We start from the raw sequence: 14,623 nt of genomic DNA on the forward strand, positions 1-14,623 counted from the left end.
AGTATGTTATAAGCAGCTAAGAGAGGCCTCAGTATGTCACATAAATTTATTTCTTACTTATCATATGAATTCTTCCTAGGTGGTTCCTAGTTCAAGTTCATTTCTCTCTGACAAAATTATTTCAGAATACTCATGGAATCCTGTTACAGTTTGCTTGATTCCTTTCCACTTAAGACTGTGTTAGCGTCCCCTTACTTGTACTTTCTTCTCACTCCAGAGATAGGCTGAGTTCCACGCATCTTTCTGCTCTTTCAAACCAGTTCCCTCCAACTTAACATGTGTATGAGACACATAGACATGTTCAAGCAGAGATGCTCCATGCACAGTTACAGGGATCGATTTCTTTAACACCACATGTTTATTATGTGTCAGGCCTTAGGTACCAAAATGTAATACTAAGCTAAACAGACGTGATCTCTGCCCTGATTCTGCTTACAGTCTAGTGGGGAAGATTGACACTAAATAAATAATCACATAAATAAACATAAATAACAGACTCCGAAAAGTGCTTACAAGGGAAAAGTATTTATGTTCATATTGTTCCGAGTACATAGTATCTGTGAGAATAGGGACCTAGAGTGAAACATTAAAGTTAAGTAATTATATAGGACCTAATGAGATTTTATGAAAATAAATCCATGTATTAGGGCAATTATTTTATATAGCAGAATACATGAAAGAAGCAATAGCTGTTCTTAAGCTCATTTGATAAAAATTTTAAGTGCCTTCTAGGGGAATTTGGAGAATATCGCCTTATTTGAGTATTCTTTTTATTCTTAATGATATAAATGGGTTACTATAGCTCACATACAAAAACATCTTTCTCATCTAGATTCACTTAAAATTCACTTTCTTAATGTTATTTAGCTTGATTAAATGTCTGAGACGAGTGAACAGAAGAGTATCCTTTATGTGTAGTTGATAATGGTTGCTAACCCCCAAAAGGATCAGAGTGATTTGGATGTGCAAAAACTTTGCCCACTGTAGTCCTCCATGTTCTCCTCGTGGCCATGAGGGCTGAATTAGTTTATGGATGACCCTGACACCAGTGTGTAGTTATGCCTGTAGGTACTAGATAACTGCAGGGAGGGCCTTCAATTCTATCTTGTTAATCCTACGACTGACCCCGGAATTGCTTATTGAATCAAAGGGCAGCATAAACTTCAGACAGTTTTGTCTGAGAAGATCCTTTCTGTAAGGCATAATGAGAAAAAGCCCCGTCCTGTGGGGATGGCCCCAGAGGGATGAGCCCATGCTACTACCAGGAGATCTGAACACGCTGATGGCTACAGCCAGAGTAGACAAACTTATTGTGGGCATATTTAGTCTAGATTTTTAAATTTACCTTAAATTTGTTAGGACATCAATGAAAATGTAGTTTTTATGCCTTTGTATTTATATTAGAAAAGTTTTATGCATTCAGATGAGAAAACAAAAATGTTTGTTTTGACTTACTTTGAATTTAAATTGCCTTATATTCTAGTTAACTGGTATTACTGTAACTAATTCTCAGCTTTATCCTTAGATCTCATGCTTCAGGGTATAATATATTCCTCAGCATTTCTAGAGAATAAGCTTTTCTCCAGGGATGTAAATCATTATGCTATTAGTTAAATGTTGCAGTTTATTTTTCTCTGAAGCATCAGATGGGATAGCTTTGTTCAGTCAAGTGACTAACTTTTAAAGTTTGTCTTCACAAATAGTTGATGGTTTTTAAAACTCTGAGAGGAAAAAGGTGATCAATTTTCTTTTCTACTTTAATATCATACCAATTTGTTTCCTCTTTTTAGCGTGGCTGGCAAAGAGGATAATACAGACACTGACCAGGAGAAGAAAGAAGAAAAGGGTATTTCAGAAAGAGAAAACAATGAGTTAGAAGTAGTAAGTATGGGAAAAAGGAACCTGTGAGTTTTAGCCCTGGGATGAGGTTGTTCTCTGTTGCTGGTAACTGTGCTCTGTTGGGTGCAGAGAAGGGACGTGGCCGTCATGTCTCCAGTTTCATCTGTGGCCTGGGGGCATCTTTCCTTCAGAAAGATAAAATATTGGCAACTCTAAATCTCCTATATTCTGAAAGCATAGTGTATGTGAGGGAATATTCTTATAGGATACTATGAGAGATGAAATTTGATTTATAACAAAATTATTACATAATAACTTTAAAATCATGGAATAATTTTTGTACTGAGGAAAAGTGAAATTGTTGTGGTTCTGTCTCTCTGAATGAAATAACCAGTTTGCTTTTTCAATATTGTCTTATTAATGATCACAAATCACATTTTAGGACGAGAATCAAGATGTGAGTGATCATGAGGAGGAGGAAGAGGAAGAGGAGGAGGAAGAAAACGACATTGAAGGGGGTGAAAGCTCTGATGAATCCGATTCTGAATCAGATGAAAAAGGTACGTGCTCTTTAGTACAAGGGCAGAAACTCATTTGGGGAAGTGGCTTAAATCATGACAGAAAGCTCTTAACATTCTCCATTTCATTCTTCATGAAAGCAGCTTCATGACCACTGACCCACGTCCGTGAACTCTCCAGGGTTCAACCAATGAAGATCCCTTCCCTTCTGGGATTCATTCACTGTGTGATTTCCATTGTTATTTAGTACAAATAGTATTTGTTGTCTTTGACTAAAGTGGACAATCTTTATTTTGTTCACCTTTTTAGTTTTGTTTTATCCAGGAAATATTTCTAATAGCTGCCAACTGAATAAAAATACCTGGGTATAGATGATGGTGTCTTTGTTCTTGCTTGAGAGCTATAATTATGGTATTTTGACCTCTATTGTCAGTATTTTTATTTTCTTCTTTTATAAATAGCTGATTATCAAACAGACTTAGCAAACATTACTTGTGAAATTGCAATTAAACAAAAGCTGATTGATGAACTAGAAAACAGCCAGAAAAGACTGCAGACGCTGAAAAAACAATATGAGGAGAAGCTAATGATGTTGCAACATAAAATTCGGGACACTCAACTTGAGAGAGACCAGGTGCTTCAAAACTTAGGTATGAATTATGTTTAATTCCAATGAAAACTAAATCATAAAAATGGGTTTTTATCTTCTCTTCCTTTAGAAGAAAAAAATAGGAGCCACATTAAATGGTTTTGACCTTTTGAAATTTTTTTTTTTCCAAAAAATTTTGGCTAGTGAAAGTTTGTGCCTTTTATTTAAAAACCATAAATGGTCTGTAAGGATTTTTGGGTACATTAAATGTTAATTTGTCTCATTACATTAAATAGTGTTATTTATTTTTTTCATGGTGATAATCTATTTAGGCTATTTAATTATTTTATTCAAAGTAGAAATTCATTGTTGTAGTGTATTGATTTACGCTGGGGACTTTTTTAAATTGAAAAAAATTAACTTCAATAATTGTTAAACAAGTTAAGAACAGATAAGAAAAGAGAGAGAATTGAAAGACGCCCTGGCCTCCTGAGGTTTGTGTGCTTGGGAAGTTGCTCTTCTCTAAGATTGTGGGTTATAAATCTGTGAAATAAAAAATGTATGTCTCACAAAAGAAATACAAATACTCTTTGGTCATTTAGGTTCAGTGGAATCTTATTCAGAAGAAAAGGCAAAAAAAGTTAGGTCTGAATATGAAAAGAAACTCCAAGCTATGAATAAAGAACTGCAGAGACTTCAGGCAGCTCAAAAAGAGCATGCAAGGTTGCTTAAAAATCAGTCTCAATATGAAAAGCAATTGAAGAAATTGCAGCAGGATGTGATGGAAATGAAAAAAACAAAGGTATTGATTATGTTTTCCATTAAAGTTTGATGTTCAATATGCTTGTGTCATTTGGGACAGAAACAATATTGTGGTTCTTTCCATATTCAATCAAATGTAGCCTGGTGTCACGAAGGATGCACCTCCCTTGGCCAATTAGAGGTTTATTTCCAATAGTCATCTTTCATCAAAACCTTTTTTCAGAGTAGCTGAAAAGCCACGAGGTCAACGAGGTTTCTTGAACTTTGATGGATATTTCTCCTCTTAAAACTCTTACACATGGTTAACAAAAATATATAATATTTCAAACATTCAAAATAGCATAGACAAGGTAATAATGTAACACATTCTATATCCACTATCTACTTTAAAATATTAAACATTACTGATATACACTAAGCCTCATTTGTACTTTCCTGATCATAATCCCCATTCCCCAAGAGCTAATGACTATCTTAAATTTGATGTTTATCATTCCTGTGCATCGAAAAGTAGGTTTTCTTCCTATGACCAAAGAGTATGTGAATCCTAATCTATCTGTTTTGTTGTGGGGTTGACTATTTTTTGTTTTTTTAAAACAGTCTCACTTTGTCACCCTGGCTAGAGTATAGTGACATCATCATAGCTGTCTGCAACCTCAAATTCCTGGGCTCAACTGATCCTCCTGCTTCAGACTCCCAAGTAGCTGGGATTATAGGCATCTGCCACCACATCTGGCTAATTTTTGTATCTTTGGTAGTGACAGGGTCTTTCTCACTCTTGCTCAGGCTGGTCTCAAACTCCTTAGCTCAAATGATCGTCCCTCCTTGGGCCTCCCAGAGTGCTAGGATAACACGAGTGAGCCACTATATCCAGCTGATTATTCTTAACATCTACATGAAAATCAATGCAGTTTCCTTACAATAGCAATCATGGAAGTGATGTAGGAAGTACAATCATGCATTTTTTACTGATGGCCACATGTTCGGGAAATGTGCTATGTCCCCTTCATGCAAAGGAGTGCTTAGAGTGCACTTCCAGGGGGCAGAGCAAGATGGCAAACCAGAAGGATCATTGAGCTGAGGTCTCCTAGAATGACTGGAGAAAAAGGGAGAAACCAACCATACCTGGTATGAGGACCTTACCCAGAGTCATAGCTCAGGGACCATAGTGAGGAGGTGATGAGCTGGATACAGCGTATGATCCAGAGTGGTGGAAATCTGATGAATTAGGCAAATGATTGTAACTGGCTGGGTTCTGCTGGCTGCTCACAGAATCCTGGGAAGGGAGGAAGCCTTTTTGGAGTTTTCAGTTGTTGGGGGAAGCTGCCCCTGAATGGAAAGCTTGGAAGAGTGGGTGGACTTGAACAGTATATAGCAACCAGATTTGAATAACAGTTGGAGTGTATTTTCCAAAAGTTTGGTGGCTGAAGAGGCAGTGATACTGAGAAGGTCTCAGGGGCCAGGGTGCTGCCATTGTGGGAAGGTCATGGAAGGTTTTAGCAGGGGCCTAACGTATGGCTGTCTTAATTCTGCCTGCCTGGATCAGAACTCCACTCTTGGGACAGGCTGAGGGACTCCCACACCCCACTGGAACTAAGGTCAGGGGGCACGTGAGACCTGCCCCTGAAGGATTCTTGTGAGCTTTAAGATCCCAACCCGGCAGGGTCTGAAAGCTGAGGAAACAATCAAGCAATCACCAAAGGCAACTAAGTTTGGAATATGAACCATAGAAGTTGCTGGCTGGGTTGTCTGTCCCCTAAAAAAACCACAGCACCACCTGGTGTCCTGGTGACACATTGCAACATACTGTTATCAAGAGCAAGGACTTCTGTTTGAAAGAAGGGAGGTGGTGAGAAGTAAAAAGGAGAACAAGGAAGTGAACAAGAAGAAAGAACACATGAGGAAGAACCAACAGAAAAATTCATGCAACATGAAAAACCAAAATAGAGGAACTCCCCCAAGGGACCATGAGGCAGCTTCTGCAGAAGACTCCACCTATAAAGAATTAATGGACTTGACAGAAAAGGAATTTAAAATATGGATGATAAAGACAATAAAAGGAATGGACAAGAAAAGGGAAAGATAGAACCAAATGTCGGACAAGAGATATATAGAATATAGAAAGGATATGGCAGAGCTTAAGGAAATGAAGGAAACAATCAGGGAATATAAAGATGTCATAGAAAGTATCAAAAATAGGTTAGACCATGGAAAAGAAAGAACCTCAGAGCTAGAGGATAAAGTTTTTGAGTTAACCCAGGTCATTAAAGAGGCAGAAAAGAAAAGCGAGAAAGCATAACAGGCACTTTTAGAGTGTACTTCCACAACCTGGGTGGTGCAGGCTACTACACACCTATGCTCTATGGGACAGCCCATTGCTCCAAGGCTGCAGACCTGGACAGGAAGCTACAGTGCTGAATACTGCAGTACAGTGGCAAGCATTTTTGTATTTAAACATATCTACACACAGATAAGGTACAGTAAAAATATGCTACAAAAGATAAAAAATGATGTATCTGTCTAGGCATCCCTCATTTTACAGTGATTTGCTTTAGTGTACATAATAGATATGAGTTTTTTTACTAATTGAAAGTTTGTAGACCTTGCGTCAAGGAAGTCTATTGGCACCATTTTTCCAACAGCCTGAGCTCACTTTATGTCTCTGTGTTAGTATTTTTTAGCAATGTAGTATTTTTTAATTGAGGTATTACTATTTTTGGATGTACTGCACACTTAATAAGGTATAAACATACATAGCTTTTGTATACACTAAGAAGCCAAAAAGTTTGTTTGACTTGCTTTAATGTGATATTCACTTTATTGTGGTGGTCTAAATTGACCTCAGTGAGGTAGGGCTGTGTAGGGCACTTAGCATGAAGGGAGCTTGCAGAACTGCATGCTGCTCTGGGTGAGTCAGTGATTCAGTGGTAAGTGAAGGGGCAGGCCTATGATGGTCATTACTATACACTACTGAAGACTTTATAAATGCTGTATGCTTAGGCTACATTAAAATTATTAAAAAGTATTTTTCTTTCTCAATAATAAACTTAGCCTACTGTAACATTTTTATTTTATACACTTTAGTTTTTTAAATTTTTGACTCTTTGAAAATAACACTTAAAATGCATCATATAGCTATACAAAAATAGTTTTTCTTTATATCCTTTTTCTGTATTTTTTTCTCCTTAAATTTTTTTTATTTTCTCTTTACTTTTTAAAATTTTTTGTTAAAAGCTGAAACACAGACATACACATTAGCCTAAGACTACACAGGGTCTGGGTCACCAGTGTCACTATCTTCCACTTCCACATCTTGTCCTTTGGAAGGTCTTTGGGACTAGTAACACCCAGGACTGTCATCTCTGATAAAAAGATAACAATGCATTCTTCTGTAACACCTTCTAAAGGACTTGCCTCATGCTGTTTTATAGTTAACTTTTTTTTAGTAAGTAGAAGGATAACATCCTAAAATAATCATAAAAAATATAGCATAGGCTAGGCACGGTGGCTCATGCCTGTAATCCTAGTACTCTGGGAGGCCAAGCTTGGGATTGCTTGAGCTTGGAGTTTGAGACCAGCGCAACCAAGAGCGAGACACTAAAAATAAAAAATTAACCATGCCTGTGGTTTCAGCCACTTAGGAGGCTGAAGCAGGAAGATTGCTCAAGACCAGGAGTTTGCAATGAACTGTGAAGATGTACTCTACTTGGGGTGACAGAGCAAAACTTTGTCTCAAAAAAAAAAAAAATAGTATAGTAAGTATGTAAACCAGTAAAATATTTATCATCATTATCAAGTATTATGTACTGTATGTCATTGTATATGCAACACACTAATTTTGTTTAAACTGGCATTAAACTAACATGAAATGCTTTGAGGTATCGTGTTACTGTGCTAAAACATCACCAGGCAGTAGGAATTTTTTTTTTTTTTTGCAGTTTTTGGCCACGCTGGGTTTGAACCCGCCGTATGAACTCCGGCATATGGGGCCAGCGCCCCACTCCTTTGAGCCACAGGTGCCACCTGGCAGTAGGAATTTTTTTAGCACCATTATAATTTTATGGGACCATTGTCAGATAGGTGGTTTGTTACAGACTAAAGCATCCTTATGCTGCACGTGATGGCAGTTAGAATATTATGTTGTATAATTCCTGATAACAACAACAGCTAAAATTTATTAGCTGTTTTATTTAGTCTTCTTATGTGCCAGGCACTGTTATAAATACTGTGTAAGTATTAACTCATTGTATTTTCACAAAAATCCAATGTTGTGGAAATATTTCCATTTTATAGGTGAGACCTCAAAACCTCGAGGGCTGAAATAACTTGTTCAGGGTCACACAGCTACTGATAGTAAATTTTGATATATCAAAATATCTTGTTCTTACAGAACAACAGAACATTGAATGCAAAAAACATAGGGCATTTAGCAATTTTGGTAGAAATACATTAGAAGCAGAGATATGTGAATCCTGCAAATGTAAGAATGACTGTTTAGAATGTGCAGCAAACCTCCATGCTTCTGTGTTCAGTATTCAGAATTTTAAGAACTTATATATATATGATTTATTTAATGAATGTTATGATACAGAATTCTAATAGGTATATAAACCTAATTTCTTAGGTTCGCCTAATGAAACAAATGAAAGAAGAACAAGAGAAAGCCAGACTGACGGAGTCTAGAAGGAACAGAGAGATCGCTCAATTGAAAAAGGATCAGCGCAAACGCGATGTGAGTGGGCTGTAGCTCTCAGTTAGATAAGAACATTGTACGTTGAATAAGATTGTTCGATAAGTGGAGGAAACATTCTTGGTAACTGTTAACTATTAGATGTTTATTTAGAACAATAAATAAGCATTAACTTAGATTTATTAAGAACAATAAATAAGCATTAATTTTATAAAACATCATTTACTACGGTATGTGGATTATACTAATTCAATGTAAAAAGTTTATGAAAAACACTATAATATTATAAAATGTATTTGAGAGCTTATTTTCTGGATGATGGAATAAGAAGTAAATGGCAAAAAATGACTGATTATCTCTAGAAAGACCAAGGCACTGTTGCAGTATTACATAAGATAGCAATTTTAGTGTGGTCCTGAAGACAGTTTTCATCACTAGCGTTTCGTACAAGTATTCCTGGAATAATAACCAGTACTCACTAGAAGAGGCTTTTCTAAGAACTACACAAGTTTTTGTACCCTTTAACTTAAGAATTTTACTTCTACGAATTGAGACTAAGAGAATAATCTAAAATTAGAAAAATTACTATGTGTGAAAATCTTGAACAATGTTAATGGTTCTTTTAATTTTGAAAAAAATGCAAGTAGGAGAAATGGAAATAAATTATGGTACAGTTCATTAAAGGGGTAGTTATTTATCATTAAATATTAGAATTTGGAATCTGTATAGCTATATGAAATATGATTATGAATTAACATTAATTGTAAAGTAGCATTTATTTTTAAACTTTCTATTTGGTGTACAAACATCGTCTTTATTATTTAATTTATTTTTTAAAAATATTTTTCTCCATAATGTTACGAGGGACAAACATTGTGGGTACATAAATTACTTTTGTATGTTTGAGTCAAAGTTATAATTGTGCCTGTCACCCAGAGAGCATGCACTGTACCCTTTAGGTGTGAATTTACCTGTTACCTTCTCACCTGCTTGGTTTCTGTTGAGTTTTACTACCACATGTGCACATGGCTATTGATCGATTAGTTTCAGTTTAGTAGTGAGAACGTGTGGTGGTTGTTTTCTATCAATAAGTCTATGCTTGATTATAATGAAGGAGGTTTTTGAAGATACATACTAACTTGCCTATTGTAATTGTGGCAGGGTTATAGGTTATAGTTGATTTGTTTTCTTCTTTCCAATTTTTTGACAGTATGCTTACTTCTTTAAAATAAAAAGAAATTATGATTTTTTTTCTTAACAGAAAAAGCTATCACTTTCCCCCTTATTATTGGTTAGTTTTTAGCCATTGTTCCTTTTTTCTTGCTCAATTTTTTCTAAATCCTCCCTGGAAAAAAATATGAGCAATATTTTAGAAATGGAAATCTACATTGGCAGGAAAAGAGAAAACTTAGAAAGGAAGAGAATAATGCGGTAGGAAAGCAGATTTTCTGAGTAGATGACTCTCTCATATTGATGGCTCTATTTATTTCTTTTCCCCACTATATCAGTGTCTTTGTTACTTACAATTTCTGGGCATTTTATATTTTTCTTCCTAGTAAAATCAAGCAGAAGCATATTCTACTGTATTTTCTATTCTCTTTTTTTTTCTGCTATATTAAAAAAAAAAAGGAGATACAGGCCAGTCACAGTGGTTCATATCTATAATCCTAGCACTTGGGAAGACCAAGGCAGGATGATCACTTGAGGCCAGCCTGAGCAACATAGTGAGATCCTGTCTCTACGAAAAAAATAGAAATATTAGCTAGGCATAGTGGCACATACCTATAGTCTCAGCTACTCAGGAGGCTGAGGCAGGAGGATCACTTGAGCCTGGGAGTTTGAGGTTGTAATGAGCAAAGATGATGTCTAGGCAACAGAGTAAGACTCTGTCTCAAAAAAAAAAATTCAGATATAATTTACACACTATAAAATTTACCAAAATTGTTCAATGATCACCAGCATGTAATTCCAAAACATTTTCACTACTCCAGAAAGAAACCTTTTATCCATTACCATTCATTTTCCATTGCCTGGTGCCTGACAGCCACTAATCTACTTTTCGTCTCTATGAATTTGCTGATTCTGGACATTTCATGTAAAAAGAATCATACCATACATGGCCTTTTTTTTTTTTTTTTCTTTTGAGACAGAGTATCATTCTGTTGCCCAGGGTTGAGTGCCATGTTGTCATAACTCACAGTAACCTCAAACTCTTGGACACATGTGATCCTCTTGCCTCAGCCTCCCAAGTAGCTGAGACAACAGGTGCCCACCACAATGCCTGGCTAATTGTCCTATTTTTAGTAGAGATGGGATCTCACTCTAGCTTAGGCTGGTCTCAAACTCCTGAGTTCAAGCAATTGTAGAGTACTAGGATTACAGGCATGAGCCACTGTGCCCGGCCTACATGTGGCCTTTGTATACTTAATGATTTTCATATACTGTGTCTGGCTTCATAGACTTAGCATACTGATTTCAAGATTTGCCCATATTATAGCATGTATCAATACTTTATTCCTTTTTATGACTCTATGGATAGAGCATATTTTGTTCATGTATTCATTAATTGATGGACACTTGGGTTGCTTCCACTTTTTGACTATTTTGTTTTCAATGAAAACTTTTGGATGACAGGAATATTTCTCTACAGTGTATGCTGCCTATTCCTTTATCACTAATTCTTATGTCATATAAGACATTAACATTTGAACAATTGACTCCTGGAATGGAACTTTTGAATCTTTTCCATAAAATAAGACATCTAAATTTTATTCTAGAGATATGAAATTGGCTAATCTGATACAAAGCTAACATTCAGTCTCCCTCTCTCTTTTATTCATTGCATTTTATGTGATTAATCTGCTTTCTAAACTGTTCCTCACCTTTTTCATGTTTGAACCCTTAGAAAATCAAGTGTCATATATGTATAGCAAAAAAAAAAAATATGAATGAGCTTGAGATTTGGTTTTTAATAAGAAAAAGTTTAATGTAGTAACAAGTTTCAAACAATATGTTAACCTTAGTTTTTGGTAGTTCATTCATTTAAAAACATTTATTGATTGTAATCAATGTTATCAATTATTATGGTAGGCAATAAGATATGGCAGTGATAAGATGGATTCCTTTTCTCAAAGAATCAAAGAATTCCCATAGATTGATAGGAATATGTATAAACATGAAATGAATGATCTGTTTGAATTCGGGATACAAAACATGGGGAATAATTTGTTATGTAACAGATTTAAGTTCTAGAAGAGATGTTTGTAAGGAAGTTCAATTAAAGCTTTTCCCAAGATCAAAAAGGAGAATAAATGGTAGAATCAGAACTAGGATTATGTCCTTTTTCAGTCCAAAGTTCTTTCATAAATAATATCCCTATTGAATGGCTGAAGTAATCCATAATTAATTTTCCTTATTATGTGGAGTACCTGGAAACAAATTAGTAGTCAATACCAACATGGTTCATTGTCATTTACCACTATAGTAACATTTAAAGTTACTATAAAGTGCAAATATGATTAATATTTATTCTCTCTATATTTAAAGGTGCATTATGTATGTTGTAAGATGAATGTATTGAAAATACTCCTAGTTGTGTTTCTTCTTGTTTGTGCTTCAGCCAACAACGAAAACCAAATATCTAACAAAATTAATGAGGCAATACTTGTAAAGCATTTAGAAAACTTCTTGCACAGAGTAACGCTAAATGGGTTTTAAATAAAAGCATGTGGCACAGAGATAACTTATTCCTTATGTGTATCAGTATGCATGTCTGTTGGAATAAAATATCTGTATCTGTAGTAATGGGTAGACAGAAGGCCATTAGCTCAGATTCTGCTGAGAACTCTTTTAGTTCCCAGGGAGATGGGGAAATATGTTAACATGAGAGTAGGAAGTATTGTATCTTGCAGCTTACAATTTCAACTCATTCAATATTATTTTATAGCATCAACTCAGACTTCTGGAAGCCCAAAAAAGAAACCAAGAAGTGGTTCTTCGTCGCAAAACTGAAGAGGTACAGTAAGCAAGTTGAACATTTGGAGGAAAGATTCTGACTTTGAGTTAAATGGCATATTTTTATAGAATGAGTCAACCTCTGTTACTATTTTAGGTTACAGCTCTTCGTCGGCAAGTAAGGCCCATGTCAGATAAAGTGGCCGGGAAAGTCACTCGGAAGCTGAGCTCATCAGATGTTCCTGTCCAGGACACAGGGTCCACTGCAGCTGCTGTTGAGACCGGAGCCCAGCCAAAGATGAGAATTCCTGTGGCAAGAGTCCAGGCCTTGCCAGCCTCCACAACAAATGGAATCAGGTCCACATAATTCTTTTCCTGCTTTGTGGGCATTAGTACTGAATATTGCTTAAACAAAAAACACCACAGTCAAATAAGTCCATACGTAATTCTGTTTTTTCTGTTTTTATATGATTGTAGAAAAAAATATCAGAGGAAAGTGTTGACTGGTCGAATGTTTATTTCCAAGACGGCTCGCATGAAGTGGCAACTCCTTGAACGCAGGGTCACAGACATCATCATGCAGAAAATGACTATTTCCAATATGGAAGCTGATATGAATAGACTCCTCAAGGTGTGGAAAATAGAAAGTAGATATGTTGTCCCTCAGCTGACTATTAGTCTTCCAAATTTTATCCTTGTGTAACTGTAATAGATCTTTTATATTAGCCTGGATTGAGGTGGAACACATTCATTTTAGTAACACATCACAAGAATAGAGAAGCAAGAATCCAATGTACTCAACTCTAATATGAAGCCAATTATGTTGGGGGGTAGGGGAATGAGGGAGCAGGGAGAGGGGAGGAGGGAGGAGATTGGGGGGTCACAGTATGTGGTACAGTGTATGGCACACCTCTTGGGGGTGGGACCCAATGGGACCCAATTATAAGAGGGACTTTACCTAACAAATGCAATTAGTTTAACCTAATTCTTTATACTCTCAATGAATCCCAAACAATTAAAAAAATATTTAACTAAATTATTATAAACATCTTTTCTTAAAATCCAACCTCTTTTCTTCATAGCAACGGGAGGAACTCACAAAGAGACGAGAAAAACTTTCCAAAAGAAGGGAGAAGATAGTCAAGGAGAATGGTGAAGGAGATAAAAATGTGGTTAACATCAATGAGGAGATAGAGTCACTAACTGCTAATATCGACTACATCAATGACAGTATTTCTGATTGCCAGGCCAACATCATGCAGATGGAAGAAGCAAAGGTCTGTAATTTTAAAAATGGGTTATGGCTTTATGAGAAGTATTTTTTTTTCTATGTTCATTATTAAAAGTACTTTGAATTTTTATATGAAGGAATTTTCTATTTATTGGTTTAATCTGATTCTTAGGTTTGACATATATACCACTCCCTGCCTGCTCTCTAGATTTGTCTGCTGATTTTGTGATATTATGTGTTGTTTAGATAACACATGTATCATTGGTTACATCCTGCCTTGACATCATAACTGCTTAAATACATCTTATCTTTTCCACTAGACCATATGTTTCTTGGGGTAGAAATTATGTTTTATACTTTTCTGGGCGGTCTCAATAGCTAACCCAATACTAGTAAATAAATATATAAACCAATAGGCTTCTGCCTGCTGTTTAAATACATTCAGCTGAAAGTAATGACCATCATGATGTGTTGGGTTGATGTAGGAAGAAGGTGAGACATTGGATGTCACCGCAGTCATTAATGCCTGCACCCTTACTGAGGCCCGGTACCTGCTAGATCACTTCCTGTCAATGGGCATCAATAAGGTGAGACCTAACATTATTACTGAAAACCTGTTTTCACTACTTCATTATTGTTTTGTTGATCTTCTTGCTTGGAAAGTATCCTTTTACCTGTTTTTAGTGTTCAGAAAAGTAAGCAATATTTAGAATGATTTCTTTAGCCTGTTTTCTTTTAATGCTTGTTCTAATAGTAGAACAGATAAACAACTTAAAGAAGAAATAGTTTTCCTTTGCTTTAACAAAGGAAAAAATTTTTAAAAATTTCTTCAAGTGAAGACAAATTTGGTCTCGTAACTGGTTTAATACTGATTCTTTGTAGTTCAAAATGAATTCAGAAAAGAAAAACTAGTTATGTGATCCCCCTCTTTTGTATGTAAATGCTCTAATTCGTCATTTTTGTGTATAAAAAACTGCTGTCCAAATGTGAAAGGTGACAATGATTTCTGACTCCCTTTTTTCCAACATTGGGACTGTGT

At 35.8% G+C, this 14,623-nt stretch overlaps 1 protein-coding gene across 17 annotated transcripts in view; it reads left to right on the plus strand.

Annotated features, from left to right (window-relative positions):
• Positions 1-14,623, plus strand: part of KIF21A (kinesin family member 21A) — a 143,484-nt gene that overhangs the window by 92,379 nt on the left and 36,482 nt on the right. For all 17 annotated transcript variants that reach the window (XM_053556086.1, XM_053556089.1, XM_053556092.1 and 14 more), the window contains 10 exons: positions 1,791-1,881; positions 2,282-2,399; positions 2,820-3,008; positions 3,550-3,749; positions 8,334-8,441; positions 12,346-12,414; positions 12,511-12,710; positions 12,831-12,984; positions 13,436-13,630; positions 14,070-14,171. In XM_053556086.1, the coding sequence (XP_053412061.1) occupies positions 1,791-1,881; positions 2,282-2,399; positions 2,820-3,008; positions 3,550-3,749; positions 8,334-8,441; positions 12,346-12,414; positions 12,511-12,710; positions 12,831-12,984; positions 13,436-13,630; positions 14,070-14,171 (1,426 nt within the window). The remainder of the gene's footprint in view (positions 1-1,790; positions 1,882-2,281; positions 2,400-2,819; positions 3,009-3,549; positions 3,750-8,333; positions 8,442-12,345; positions 12,415-12,510; positions 12,711-12,830; positions 12,985-13,435; positions 13,631-14,069; positions 14,172-14,623) is intronic.

Source organism: Nycticebus coucang, chromosome 12 (genome assembly GCF_027406575.1).
Source record: "Nycticebus coucang isolate mNycCou1 chromosome 12, mNycCou1.pri, whole genome shotgun sequence".
Lineage (NCBI taxonomy): Eukaryota > Metazoa > Chordata > Mammalia > Primates > Lorisidae > Nycticebus > Nycticebus coucang.